General features: G+C 48.7%; 1 protein-coding gene across 1 annotated transcript; it reads right to left on the bottom strand.

Annotated features, from left to right (window-relative positions):
• Positions 1 to 662: 662 nt before the first annotated feature.
• Positions 663 to 13,617, bottom strand: LOC140721184 (NACHT, LRR and PYD domains-containing protein 3-like). The gene is made up of 4 exons (XM_073036045.1): positions 11,846 to 13,617; positions 1,894 to 1,980; positions 1,571 to 1,738; positions 663 to 1,407 (listed from the first exon to the last, which is right to left on the bottom strand). Exons 1-4 carry the CDS (start codon positions 13,603 to 13,605, stop codon positions 1,320 to 1,322), a joined length of 2,103 nt encoding a protein of 700 aa, XP_072892146.1. The 5' UTR covers positions 13,606 to 13,617; the 3' UTR covers positions 663 to 1,319.
• Positions 13,618 to 14,307: the final 690 nt, after the last annotated feature.

Below are 14,307 nucleotides of genomic sequence, written 5' to 3'. Positions count from 1 at the left end.
GTGATGGGACGGTGTGGAGGAAGATTCGCTCTGTGACTGACCCCGGGAGTGTGTGATGGGACGGTGTGGAGGGAGATTCACTCTGTGTCTGACCCCGGGAATGTGTGATGGGACGGTGTGGAGGGAGATTCACTCTGTGTCTGACCCCGGGGGTGTGTGACGGGACAGTGAGGAGGGAGATTCACTCTCTCTCTGACCCCGGGAGTATGTAATGGGACGGTGTGGAGGGAGAATCATTCTGTGTCTGACCTCGGGAGTGTGTGATGGGACGGTGTAGAGGGAGATTCACTCTGTGACTGACCCCGGGAGTGTGTGGTGGGACGGTGTGGAGGGAGAATCACTCTGTGTCTGACCCCGGGAGTGTGTGATGGGACGGTGTGGAGGGAGATTCACTCTGTGTCTGACCCCGGGGGTGTGTGATGGGACGGTGTGGAGGGAGATTCACTCTGTGTCTGACCCCGGGAGTGTGTGATGGGACGGAATGGGCTTTGGTGGAGATGAGATCCTGGGCTCCTAGACTCTGCTTGTCCGACCTCCCTCAGCCTGGAGCTGAGACGCTACTGTGTCAGTGTGAGGAGCTCCGACCCACTGTTGCAGTGCACAGGGTGTGGAGAGCAACAGAAACCTCAAATAAAACTCGAGTCCGACACAAGACAGGAAGATACAGTGGTTTATTGATTTTTTATGAGAAATATAAATGAAACAACGTGTGAGCTGCTAACGTGCGGGAATAAATAATCTGCTCACAGTCACACACAATTAACTGACCGGCGACAAGGACTGACAGTTTGAATAATCAGTCCCGTTTCTGTCCGTCACTCTGCATCGGGGAACCGATGATTATAAAATCACACTTCAGGGCCGTGTCCGGGATCGCTGCAGATCCAGGGTCACTGCCAGAGTATTTGTCAATTTAACATCATTATATCGGCCAGACTGCCGAATGCACTGTACTCAGCAAAGGGAGCAAAAGGATTCTCTCCCGGGATCACCCCCACCACGGGACACCGGTGTCCCAGACTGAGCCCCGGACCCCTGGGCTCTTCCTGTCCGGGTAATTCCCCCGGGTGTCACGTGGGGAGTCTCCAACACGCACATCCGGCGGAAGCTGCCCCGCCGGACAGCAGGCGGAAACACGTCACTGCGGGAACGCTGCGAGCGACGCACACAGCGCGAGGCCCGAGCCGGGTCCGTTAAAACCGTTGGGAATCAGCCCCGGCGCACGGCCGTTAAAGGTAAGGGCGGGAGTTAAAGGGGAGGGCGGGGAGTCGGCCAAATGTCCCCATCCCGCGGGCGGGGATGTTCACACATTCAGATGTTCACAGATCCACTCTCAGTCCAGGTCTGGGTTCCTGCAGAGATCTCAGTTCCTTTCCCCCGGCCCGACTGAACCGATTGTTCCACAGCCTGAAACAGATGGAAGAATAAAGATGAAATAAACAGATTGCACAACAGTGTCAGTAACAGTGACCGGGGTTAATGTTTCAGCAACACTCACAGACAAATATCACCAGAAAACCCGTGGATCCGCTGATATTTTATCACATTGAACATTCACACCAACACTCACCGGATCCACTTCAGACTCGGGAGGGTCTGTATGAGGAGGCGGAGAGCGGGGACAGATCCGTCTGTCAGAGAGTTTGATCCCAGGTTCAGCACTGTCAGTGATGAGTTTGTACTGTGTGCGGAGGCAAGATCCTTGGCACCAGAATCTGTGAGACCGACATCCCACAGCCTGGAGATGAGAGAGGGTGAGGGTGAAGGACACAGAGAGACAGGAGATGGTACAAATCCCCAGTGTTTATCAGTAACACAATTACTGATCATATTAATGTTCAGTGTCAGACACCCAGTGACTGCAACCACAATCTCCCACAGTCTGGTACTTACCCCAGTGTCTGTATTTTACACTCCGGGTTCCTCAGAGCCGCAGACACCAGTTTCACTCCTGAATCACCCAGTTTATTATCGTTCAGTCTAAACACAAACAGATAGATTGATGAACATAGTGATTAAAACCGTGGGTCTGAGGGCATTTCTCTCACACGGATATTTCAGGGAACATTAAACCCTTTATTAATTCAATGATCGTAGTTCCCATCACTGTCAATGTCCCTCACTGCCCAGCTCCAATGAATTCACCGAATGTCAGTAATTTCGTCTGTCGGTGTGACCCTGTAAACTCCACATATTCTCCCTCATTCCCTGATGGATAGAAAAGTGTTCCTGACATGAGACAGTCTGAAAGGGCAGGGGTGAAGGGGAGAAAGTCAAACAGTGAGGAAGATTTGAGAATCGGGAAATGTCGATGGGAGATGGAGGAAGAGACATCACCTAAGGTAAAGGATGGAAAGACACAGAAGGAAGCGGATGTGGAAGAGAGATCCCACAAGAGGAAGGGGGATGGGGAAGAGAGATCCCACAGGAGGAAGGGGGATGGGGGAGAGAGATCCCACAAGAGGAAGGGGGATGGGGGAGAGAGATCCCACTGGAGGAAGGGGGATGGGGAGAGACATGCCACATCAGGAAGGGGGATGTGGGAGAGAGATCCCACAGGAGGAAGGGGGATGGGGGAGAGAGATCCCACTGGAGGAAGGGGGATGGGGGAGAGAGATCGCACAACAGGAAGGGGGATGTGGGAGAGAGATCCCAAAGGAGGAAGGGGGATGGGGGAGAGAGATCCCACAACAGGAAGGGGGATGGGGGAGAGAGATCCCACAACAGGAAGGGGGATGTGGGAGAGAGATCCCACAACAGGAAGGGGGATGGGGGAGAGAGATCCCACAGGAGGAAGGGGGATGGGGAAGGGAGATCCCACAGGAGGAAGGGGGATGGGGTAGAGAGATCTCACAAGAGGAAGGGGGATGGGGGAGAGAGATCCCATGGGAAGAAGTGGAATGGGGAAGAGAGATCCCACTGGACGAAGGAGCATGGGAAGTGAGTTGACAGGAAGAGGGGCATAGGAGCAGAGGACTCCCAGGAGGAAGGGGGTAGGGAATAGAGATCCCACAGAAGGACGGGGGATTTTGATGAGAGATCCCACAGGAGGAAGGGGGATGCTGAGGAGAGATCCAACAGCAGGAAGGGGGAGTGGGAACAGAGATCAGAGAGGATGAATGGGGTATGGGAAAGTGAGATCTCACAGGTGGACTGCTACCCGTGCCACGTGCTAGTGAGGCTAGAAATAATGCAGCTAACTACGTGGATGAGGGGTTGGTGCATGATGGAGGGGTTCATGTTTCTCGACAATTGGGCTTTCTTCCAGGGGAGGTGGGACCAGTTCGAATTGGGCAGTTTGCACCTGAACTGGAGGGGGACTAACATCCTTGCCGGTAGGTTAGCAAGTTCTGCTCCGGGGGTTTTAAACAAGGTTGCAGGGCGAAGGGGTAGAGTGTTAGAGCAGATGTGGAGGAAGATAATGGTCATGAGAGGACTGCCTGTATAGACAGATATCAATGGTTTGTACGTGATAGAAATGTTCTCAGTTGCATCTATTTCAATGCAAGGAGTATTGTGTGTAAGGCAGATGAGTTTATGGCATGGATTGGCACATGATGATTTCGACATTATTGCTATTAGTAAGACTTGGTTTGCAGGAGGGGCAGGACTAGCAGCTTCATGTTCCGAGGTTACGTTGTTTCAGACGTGATAGAGGGGGAGGGATGAAAGGGGGAGGAGTGGCATTACTAGTCAGGGAGAATCTCACAGCTGTGCGTAGACGGGACAGCCCGGAGGGCTCGTCTACAGAGGCCATATGGGTGGAGCTGAGGAACGGGAAAGGTGTGACCACACGAATAGGGTATTATTATATACGGTCCAATAGTCAGAGAGAATTGGAGGAGCAAATCTGTAGAGAGTTAGCACACCAATGTAAGAAACAGAAAGTTGTAATCATAGGGGATTTTAACTTCCTACATATTGACCTGGACTCCCACTCTGTGAAAGGGTTAGATGGCGTGGAGTTTGTCAAAGGTGTTCAGGAAAGTTTTCTAAATCAATATATTGAGGTACCAACGAGAGAGGGTGCAGTACCTGATCTCCTATTAGGGAATCAGACAGGTCAGGTGACAGAAGTATGTGTAAGCGAACATTTTGGGTCCAGTGACCATAATGTCATTAGTTTCAAGATAATTATGGATAAAGATAGGACTGGTCCACCAGTTAAGGTTCTGAATTGGAGAAGGGCCAATTTTGTGGAAATGAGAGAGGATCTGGGAAGAGTGGATTGGGATAAGTTGTTTTCTGGCAATGATGTATTCAGTAAGTGGAGTTACTGAACTGCGCTTACATCCGGAGTTTGCATGTTCCTGCCAGGATTAAAGGCAAAGTTAACAGGGATAGGGAACCTTGTTGTTCAAGGGATATTGGCGATCTGGTTAAGTAGGTGTTTAGCAGGTACAGGCAACAAGGAACAAATGAGATACTTGAAGAGTATAGAGAATGTAAGGGAATACTAAAGAAGGAAATCAGGAAGGCAAAAAGAAGACATAAGGTTGTGTTGGCAGATAATGTGAAGGTAAACCCGAAGGGTTTCTACAAGTATATTAAGAGTAAAAGGATAGTAAAGGACAAAATTGGTCCCCTAGAAGATCAGAGTGGTTGTCTATGTGTGGAGCATCACGAGATGGGGAAGGTCTTAAACAGTTTTTTTGCGTCAGTTTCTACTCAGGAAACTGGCATAGCGGATATGGAATTAAAGGAAACAAACAGTAGTGTCATGGAACGCGGCCAGTGAGTGAGTGGGCCAGTGAAGGAGTGGAAATTTGAGGCTTTGACTCGAGAGATTCTGGCAGTTTTGGCAGTTGGACTGTGCAAATCAAGACAACCAAAGTTTGAATAGCTCAGACTCAGCAGAAAGCAGCTGATTGACCAAGCAGTTTGTAAAGCTCAAACAAATAAATAGAGGGGTAGCTCAAGCTGAGTGCCCGTGGAAAGCGGCCAGCGAATGAGTGGAGATTTGAGGCTTTGACAGGTCTTTACAATGCCTCCTCAGACGGTGATTTGCCTCTCCTGTGAGATGTGGCAGTCTTGGGGGAACTCCCCTCTCCCACAGAGTCACATCTGCCTGAAGTGCTTGCGGCTGGGCGATCTGGAAGACCGTGTGAGGAATCTGGAGCAGCAGCTGGATGACCTTCGACTCATATGGGAGAATGAGGCAGTCATAGACGAGAGCTACAGGGAGGTAGTCACACCTAGGCTGCCGGAAGCAGGTCATTGGGTGGCAGTCCGAGGGGGGAAAGCGAAGGAGAGTAGACAGGTAGTGCAGAGCACCCCTGTAGCCATTCCCCTGAATAATAAGTTTACCGTCCTGGATACTGTTGGTGAGTTCGACCGACCAGATGTGAGCCACGGTGGCAGGGCCTCTGTCACTGAGTCTGACCCTGTGGTACAGAAGGAAGGGATGGAGAAGAGGAGTGCTGTCGTCATTGGAGACGCTATAGTCAGGGGAGCAGACAGGAGATTTTGTGGACGTGAGAAGGAAACCCGCATGGTTTGTTGACTCCCGGGTGCCAGGGTCCGGGATGTGTCTGACCGGGTACATGACATTCTGGTACGAGAGGGAAAGCAACCAGAAGTCGTGATACATGTCGGTACCAACGACATAGGCAGGAAGAGGGATGAGGTCCTGAAGTGTGAGTTTCGGGAACTAGGCAGAAAGCTGAAGAGCAGGACCTCAAGGGTGGTGTTCTCAGGATTGCTGCCAGTGCTACGTGATAGTGATGGTAAGAATTGGAGGAGATGGCAGTTGAATGCGTGGCTGAGGAGTTGCTGCAGGGGGCACAGTTTTAGATTTTTGGACCATTGGGATCTCTTCTGGGGAAGGAGGGACCTGTACAGATTGGATGGGTTGCACCTGAACTCAAGCGGGAGCAATATCCTTGCTGGTAGGTTTTCTAGCTTGGTTCGGGAGGGTTTAAACCAATTTGCAAGGGGGATGGGACCCGGAGCGATAGAGCAGTGAAAGAAGTGCATGGAGTAAAGACAGATTTGACACATAGAGAGGCTTTGAGGAAAGAGCAGCAGAATAAAGGGTATAAAGGCAGTAAGGTAGAAGGGCTAAAGTGCCTGTACTTCAATGCAAGAAGCATCAGGAACAAAGGTGATGAACTGAGAGCTTGGATACATATATGGAATTATGATGTAGTGGCCATTACGGAGACTTGGCTGGCACCAGGACAGGAATTGATTCTCAATATTCCTGGATTTCAGTGCTTTAAAAGGGATAGAGAGGGGGGAAAAGTGGAGGAGGGGTGGCATTACTGGTGAGGGATACTATTCCAGCTACAGAAAGGATGGGTAATGTAGCAGGATCCTCTTTTGAGTCAGTATGTGTGGAAGTCAGGAGCAGGAAGGGAGCAGTTACTCTACCAGGGGTATTCTATAGGACCCTGGTTGCAGCAGCGATACCGAGGAGCAGATTGGGAGGCAGATGTTGGAAAGGTGCAAAAATTACAGGGTTGTTATCATGGGTGACTTTAACTTCCCTAATATTGATTGGAACTTGATTAGTTCCAAGGGTTTAGATGGGGCAGAGTTTGTTAAGTGTGTCCAGGATGGATTCCTGTCTCAGTGTGTCGACAGACCGACGAGGGGGAATGCCATACCAGATCTAGTATTAGGGAACGAACCGGGTCAGGTCACAGACCTGTCAGTGGGTGAGCATCTGGGAGACAGTGATCACCGCTCTCTGGCATTATCATGGAAAAGGATAGAATCAGAGAGGACAGGAAAATTTTTAATTGGGGAAGGGCAAATTATGAGGCTATAAAACTAGAACTTGCGGGTGTGAATTGGGATGATGTTTTTGCAGGGAAATGTACTATGGACATGTGGTCGATGTTTAAGGATCTCTTGCAGGATGTTAGGGATTAATTTGTCCCGCTGAGGAAGATGAAGAATGGAAGGGTGAAGGAACCATGGGTGACAAGTGAAGTGGAAAATCTAGTCAGGTGGAAGAAGGCAGCATACACGAGGTTTAGGAAGCAAGGTTCAGATGGGTCTATTGAGGAATATAGGGTAGCAAGAAAGGAGCTTAAGAAGGGGCTGAGAAGAGCAAGAAGGGGGCATGAGAAGGCCTTGGCGAGTAGGATAAAGGAAAACCCCAAGGCATTCTTCAGTTATGTGAGGAACAATAGGATGTCAGGAATGATGGTAGGACTGATTAGAGATAAAAGTGGGAAGATATGCCTGGAGGCAGTGGAAGTGAACGAGGTCCTCAATGAATACATCTCTTCGGTATTCACCAATGAGAGGGAATTTGATGATGTTGAGGACAATATGAGTGAGGTTGATGTTCTGGAGCATGTTGATATTAAGTTAGAGGAGGTGTTGGAGTTGTTAGAACGGATAAGTCCCCGGGGCCTGTCGGAATATTCTCCAGGCTGCTCCACGAGGCAAGGGAAGAGATTGCTGAAACTCTGGCTAGGATCTTTATGTTCTCGTTGTCCACGGGAATGTTACGGGAGGATTGGAGGGAGGCGAATGCTGTCCCCTTGTTCAAAAAAGGTAGTAGGTCTAGTCCAGGTAATTATAGGCCAGTGAGCCTTACATCTGTGGTGGGAAAGCTGTTGGAAAAGATTCTTAGAGCTAGGATCTATGGGCATTTAGAGTATCATGGTCTGATCAGGGACAGTCAGCATGGCTTTGTGAAGGGCAGATCGTACCTAACAAGCCTGATAGAGTTATTTGAGGAGGTGACCAGGCCTATAGATGAGGGTAGTGCAGTGGATGTGATCTACAAGGATTTTAGTAGGGCATTTGACAAGGTTCCACACGGTAGGCTTATTCTTAAAGTCAGAAGGCATAGGATCCAGGGAAGTTTGGCCAGGTGGATTCAGAATTGGCTTGCCTGCAGAAGGCAGATGGTCATGGTGGAGCTAGAACAATCAGATTGGAGGGTTGTGACTAGTGATGTCCCGCAAGGATCTGTTCTGGGACCTCTTCTTTTTGTGAGTTTTATTAACGACATGGATGTGGGGGTAGAAGGGTGGGTTGGCAAGTTTGCAGATGACACAAAGGTTGGTGGTGTTGTAGACAGTGTAGAGGATTGTCCAAGATTGCAGAGAGAAATTGATAGGATGCAGAAGTGGGCTGAGAAGTGGCAGCTGGATTTCAACCCGCAGAAGTGTGAGGTGGTACACTTCGGAAGGACAAACTCCAAGACAGAGTACAAAGTAAATGGCAATTTAGTTGGTAGTGTGGAGGAGCAGAGGGATCAGGGGATACATGTCCACAGATCCCTGAAAGCTGCCTCACAGGTAGATAGGGTAGTTAAGAAAGCTTATGGGGTGTTAGCTTTCATAAGTCAAGGGATAGAGTTTAAGAGACGCGATGTAATGATGCAGCTCTATAAAACTCTAGTTAGGCCACACTTGGAGTACTGTGTCCAATTCTGGTCACCTCACTATAGGAAGGATGTGCAAGCATTGGAAAGGGTACAGAGGAGATTTACCAGGATTCTGCCAGGTTTAGAGAGTATGGATTATGATCAGAGATGAAGGGAGCTAGGGCTTTACTCTTTGGAAAGAAGGAGGATGAGAGGAGACATGATAGAGGTGTACAAGATATTAAGAGGAATAGACAGCCAGCGCCTCTTCCCCAGGGCAACACTGCTCAGTAAAAGAGGACATGGCTTTAAAGTCAGGGGAGGGAAGTTCAAGGGGGATATTAGAGGAAGGTTTTTCACTCAGAGAGTGGTTGGTGCGTGGAATGCACTGCCTGAGTCAGTGGTGGAGGCAGATACATGAGTGAAGTTTAAGAGACTACTAGACAGGCATATGGAGGAATTTAAGGTGGGGGGTTATATGTCAGGCAGGGTTTGAGGGTCGGCACAACATTGTAGGCTGAAGGGCCTGTAATGTGCTGTACTATTCTATGTTTTATGGAACATATAGAGATTAAAGAGGAGGAGGTGCTTACTGCCTTACAGCAAATAAAGGTAAATAAATCCCCCAGGCCTGACATGATATTTTCTCGGACCTTGAGAGAGACTAGTGTAGAAATTGCAGGGGTCCTGGCAGAAATATTTAAAATGTCCTTCACCACAAGTGCGGTGCCGGAGGATTGGAGGGTAGCTCATGCTGTTCCGTTGTTTGAAAAAGGCTCCAAAAATACACCAGGTAATTACAGGCCAGTGAGCCTGACATTGGTATTAGGTAAATTATTGGAAGGTGTTCTGAGAGATCGGATATACAAGGATTTGGACAAACAAGGGCTGATTAAAGATAGTCAGAATGGCTTTGTTCATGGCAGATCGTGTTTAATGAATCCTGTAGTGTTTTTCGAGGAGGTTACCAAGAATGCACATGAAGGAAAGGCTGTGGATGTTGTCTACATGAACTTTAGTAAGGCTTTTGACAAGGTCCCACATGGGAGGTTAGTTCAGAAGGTTCAGACACTAGGTATCCATGGAGAGGTTGCAGATTGGATTCGAAATTGGCTGTGTGTGAGAAGACAGAGAGTGGTAGTGGATCATTGCTTCTCAGACTGGAGGCCTGTGACTAGTGGTGTGTCTCAGGGATCTGTGCTGGGACCATTGTTGTTTGTTGTCTATATCAATGATCTAGATGATAGTGTGATAAATTGGATCAGCAAGTTTGCTGATGACACTAAGATTGGAGGCATTGTGGACAGCGAGGAAGGCTTTCAAAGCTTGCAGAGGAATCTGGACCAACTGGCAACATAGGCCAGAAAATGGCAGATGGAATGTAATGCAGACAAGTGTGAGGTGTTCCATTTCGTAAGGACAAATCAAGGTAGGACATACACAGTAAATGGTAGGGCACTGAGGAGTGCGCAGGAAGAAAGGGATCTGGGAGTTCACATACATAATTCCCGGAAAGTGGCGTCACAGGGAGACAGGGTTGTAAAGAAGGCTTTTGGCATCCTGGCATTCATAAATCAAAGTTGAGTATAGGAGTTGGAATGTTATGGTGCGGTTGTATAAGACATTGGTGAGGGCAAATTTGGAGTATTGTGTGCAGTTCTGGTCACTGAACTATAGGACGGATATCAGTAAGACTGAAAGTGTGCAGAAAAGATCTGCGAGGATGTTGCCGGCTCTTCAGGAGTTGAGTTACAAGGAAAGATTGAACAGGTTAGGACTTAATTCCTTGGAGCGCAGAAGAATGAGGGGAGATTTGATGGAAGTTTACACAATTACGAGGGGTATAGACAGGGTAGATGCGAATGGGCTCTTTCCACACGGATTAGGAGAGATAAATTGCAAAAGGACTTTGCTTCAGGGTGAAAGGGGAAAGGTTTAGGGGGAACGTCCTCACTCAGAGAGTCGTGAGAGTGTGGAATGAGCTGCCATCTGATGTGAAAAATGCGGACACACTCTTAAGTTTTAAGAATAAATCTGATAGATGCATGGATGGGAGGGTTATGGACTGGGTGCAGGTCAATGGGACTAGCGGAATAAAGTTTTAGCACAGAGCAGAAGGGCCGAATGGCTTGTTTTCTATGCTGTAGTGTTCTATGATTTTACAATTCTATGAAGGAATATGGGGAGGTCAGTTCCCACAGGAAGAAGGGGGATGGGGAAGAGAGATCCCACAGGAGGAAGGGGGATGGGTTAGAGAGATCCAACAGGAGGAAGGGGAATGGGGAGGAGAGATCCAACAGGAGGGAGTGCATAGGCGGATGGGGGATGGGGAAAAGAGATCCGACAGGAGGAAGGTGAATGGGGAAGAGAGATCCCACAGGAGGAAGGGGGATGGGGGAGAGGGATCCCACAGGAGGAAGGGGGATGGGGAAGAGAGATCCCACAGGAGGAAGGGGGATGGGGAAGAGAGATCCCACAGGAGGAAGGGGGATGGGGGAAGAGAGATCCCACAGCAGGAAGGGGGATGGGGAACAGAGATCACACAAGAGGAAGGGGGATGGGGTAGAGAGATCCCATAGGAGGAAGGGGGATGGGGAAGAGAGATTCCACAGGAGGAAGGGGGATGGGGAAGAGAGATCCCACAGGATGAAGGGGGTTTGCGAAGAGTGATCCCATAGGCGGATGGGAGATGGGAAGGGATACCACTGGAGGGAAGGGAATGGAGAAGAGAGAACCCACAGAAGGAAGGGGAATGGGGAAGAGAGATCCCACGGGAAGAAGGGGCATGGGGAAGAAAGATCCTGCCGGAAGGGGGTGGGGAAATGACATTCCACTGGAGGATGAGGAAAGGGTAATAGAGAGCCCACAGGAGGAATGGGGTGGGGACGAGATCCCTCAGAATCAAAGGGGGATTGGGATGAGAGGCCCCACAGGAGGATTCCAAAGGTAAACGTTAATTCTACAAGACGAGAGGATGCAGAAAATTTTTGTTCGTGTGTGTTGGGTCTGAACAGAGACCCAGAGGAGATGCGGCCTCGCTCTCTGTGTATCTGGTAGTGAGCAAAGTCACACACTATCAAGGGCAGGGGAGGACAATCTCAATGGTATTTCTTTCCTTCTCACTGGGACAGTCTGCTGACGGTCTCTTGTCCCTCACTGGGAAGGGGGTGTGAATCTTTGACCCACCTGCTGCAGTCAGTGTCGGTCTGGGTGTCAGTAACAGTGAGAAGGAACATTGTCAATGGACGTGTCACAGGCAGCAGGAAACACGACTATTCCTGTGATTTACTACCATTAAACCAATGGTCGTTATTCACTGATCTGATGAAGTCTCCAACATCCCTTCACAAGGAACAACAGAACCCTCCCGTCCTTGGGGAATTACTGACCTATCCCCTGGGCATTTGTCACAATTCTTCACAATCTGATTTATCACAGTTTAACCCAAATCCCTTTATGTTGCAATGACACAATAGAACAGTTTCACAGTTCAGAGTGAGAGATAAATCAAGTTACCTCAACTCCTGGCACTTGTGCAGCCCGGGTCCCAGCCGCTGGATTCCTTCACACTGAATGTGGCAGTTCTCCAGGTCGAGGTGTTTTATTGTATCACAGAGTCCGATGACATGAGACAGGACCGCGCAGTCAATCGGGGTCAGTGTCATTCCACCGAATGAAAGTGTTTCCAGAGATCCCAGTGTGTCCTGAGCCAGTCCACGATTCTGAGACTCAAACAGGTAGTGCAATGTGTTCAGGAGGCTCCTTTTACCAGCTTCACTCCCTGTGTTTCCACTCTTGCATTTAACCTCCTCCTTCACCCAGTCAATCACCCGGCAGGTTGTTTCATGAGGAAATGGACCCAGAAACTCCACCAGGCCCCGAGCTGTCATTGGGTTGGAGAGACCAGCAACAAAACGGAGAAATACCTCAAATCGCCCATCTGTCGTGTTGTGGGCATCAGTGAGGAATTTCAGGATATCCCCGGGATGTGGATTCAGGAATTGTGCGACTGCAGCTACAAACTCTTGGATGGTGAGGTGTGGGAATGTGTACACCACGCTCTGGGCAGAATCCTCTCTCTCCAAAAGCTCCATCAGGAACCCGGACAGGAACTGGGAAGGCTGCAGATTGTAGTTGACCAAATCTCCATCTGTAAACACAATCTTCTTCTCGAACACTCCTCTGAAGGCCATCTGACCAACCCTGAGTAACACATCACAGGGGTTCTCAATCTCACGGCCGTGGTTTTTCAGGATGTTATAAATATAGTAGGAGTACAGTTGGGTGATGGTCTTGGGAACTCGCTGTGGGTCCCTGACTCTTTGTGTGAAGAAGGGGCCCAGTGCCAGAGCAAGGATCCAGCAGTAGGAGGGGTTGTAGCTCATGGTGTACAGGATCTCGTTCTCCTTCACGTGTTTGAAAATAGCTTCCGCAACCGTCTGATCTTCAAAATGTCTGATGAAATATTCTTTCCGTTCCTCATCAACAAATCCCAGGATTTCAGCCCAGACACTGATATCCGCCTTTTCCAATAAATGTAACGCAGTGGGGCGGGTGGTCACCAGCACTGAACACCCTGGGAGCAGCTTGCCCTGGATTAAACTGTACACAATGTCAGACACTTCACACCTCCAACCGGGATCTGGGCACTGGTGCTTGGGTTCTGTATCTCTCCAACTGTCCGCAAAATCGATTTTGTGTTTGAATTCATCTAAACCATCGAATATAAACAGTAATCCCTTTGCGTTCTTCCAGACTTCTCTCAGGATATTCCCAAAGTAAGGATACTGATCCAGAATTAGTTCCCTCAGGTTTATTCTACAATTAGTGGTGTTTAAATCTCGGAATTTGAAACTGAAGACAAATTGGAATTGTTGGTATATTTTCCCCATGGCCCAGTCATAAACAATCTTTTGTACCATCGTTGTTTTCCCGATCCCCGGGACTCCGGCCACTGCTGCTGAATTCCTAGATTTGGATTTACTCCGGGAAAAGCTGCTCTGGAATAACTGATCAGTACGGATTTTTTCCAGATGTCTGTGGAGTTGTTTCTCTCTATAATCCTCATGGTCTCTGCCTCTTGCCAGCAGCTCATGTTCCACCAGTCTCCGATCTCGAACAGTAGAAATGACCGTGAGCTCAGCGTATCGATCAGCCAGCTGGAAAACCTTCACCTTCTCCCTCATCAGGATTGTGTTCACTCTCAGTGTTTCAGTTTGTGCCCGCAGAGTCTCCTTGTGTTTCTGTTGAACATCTTCCATGGGAACAGAGAACATATTCAAAACGTTAAATGGCTCATCTGACAAAGAACTTTATAACTGTATTTCAACATTCAGTGTTTGAGATTACATGAATAAATTCAATGTTTCCATGGATATTAGGACAGAAAGTAAAATTCTGTTCGCAGACACGGAATTGACAGCAATGGATGTCCCTGAAAATGTCCAATCCTCATGTTCTGGTTCTAGTTATTTGTGAAGGTGAACATTCCCCTGATTGCACTTTCTGAGGAAGCTTAAACAAGCATCACTCCCCACTAACATCTTAACTACATTCTACAGAGGCGTGGTTGAGAGTGTGCTGACCTTTTGCATCACAACCTGGAACTCCAGCTGCAGTGCTGCCGACAAAAAAGCCTTGCAGGGGGTGGTTAGGGGAGCAGGGAAGGTTATTGGGGTCTCCCTACCTTCTTCCAAGACCTCTTTCAGAGTCGATGCCTCCAGAAGACACGGTACATCATTAAAGACCCCTCACACCCTCTCCATGAACTGTTTGTTCTTCTGCCATCAGGTAAATGTTACAGGAGCATCAAAACTAAAACCACAAGGCTACTAAACAGCTTCCTCCCACAGGCAGTCATACTGCTAAATAGCTGCTCTATCTGACTCTGCTTTGGACACTTTTAACTTGCACCGGACACTTATAACTTGTTTTAAAGCGACATCTGGCTGTTGTGTTTTATTATTTATTGTTGTGTT

Source organism: Hemitrygon akajei, unplaced genomic scaffold (genome assembly GCF_048418815.1).
Source record: "Hemitrygon akajei unplaced genomic scaffold, sHemAka1.3 Scf000052, whole genome shotgun sequence".
Classification (NCBI taxonomy): domain Eukaryota; kingdom Metazoa; phylum Chordata; class Chondrichthyes; order Myliobatiformes; family Dasyatidae; genus Hemitrygon; species Hemitrygon akajei.
This window is presented reverse-complemented; position numbering and strand designations above follow the sequence as displayed.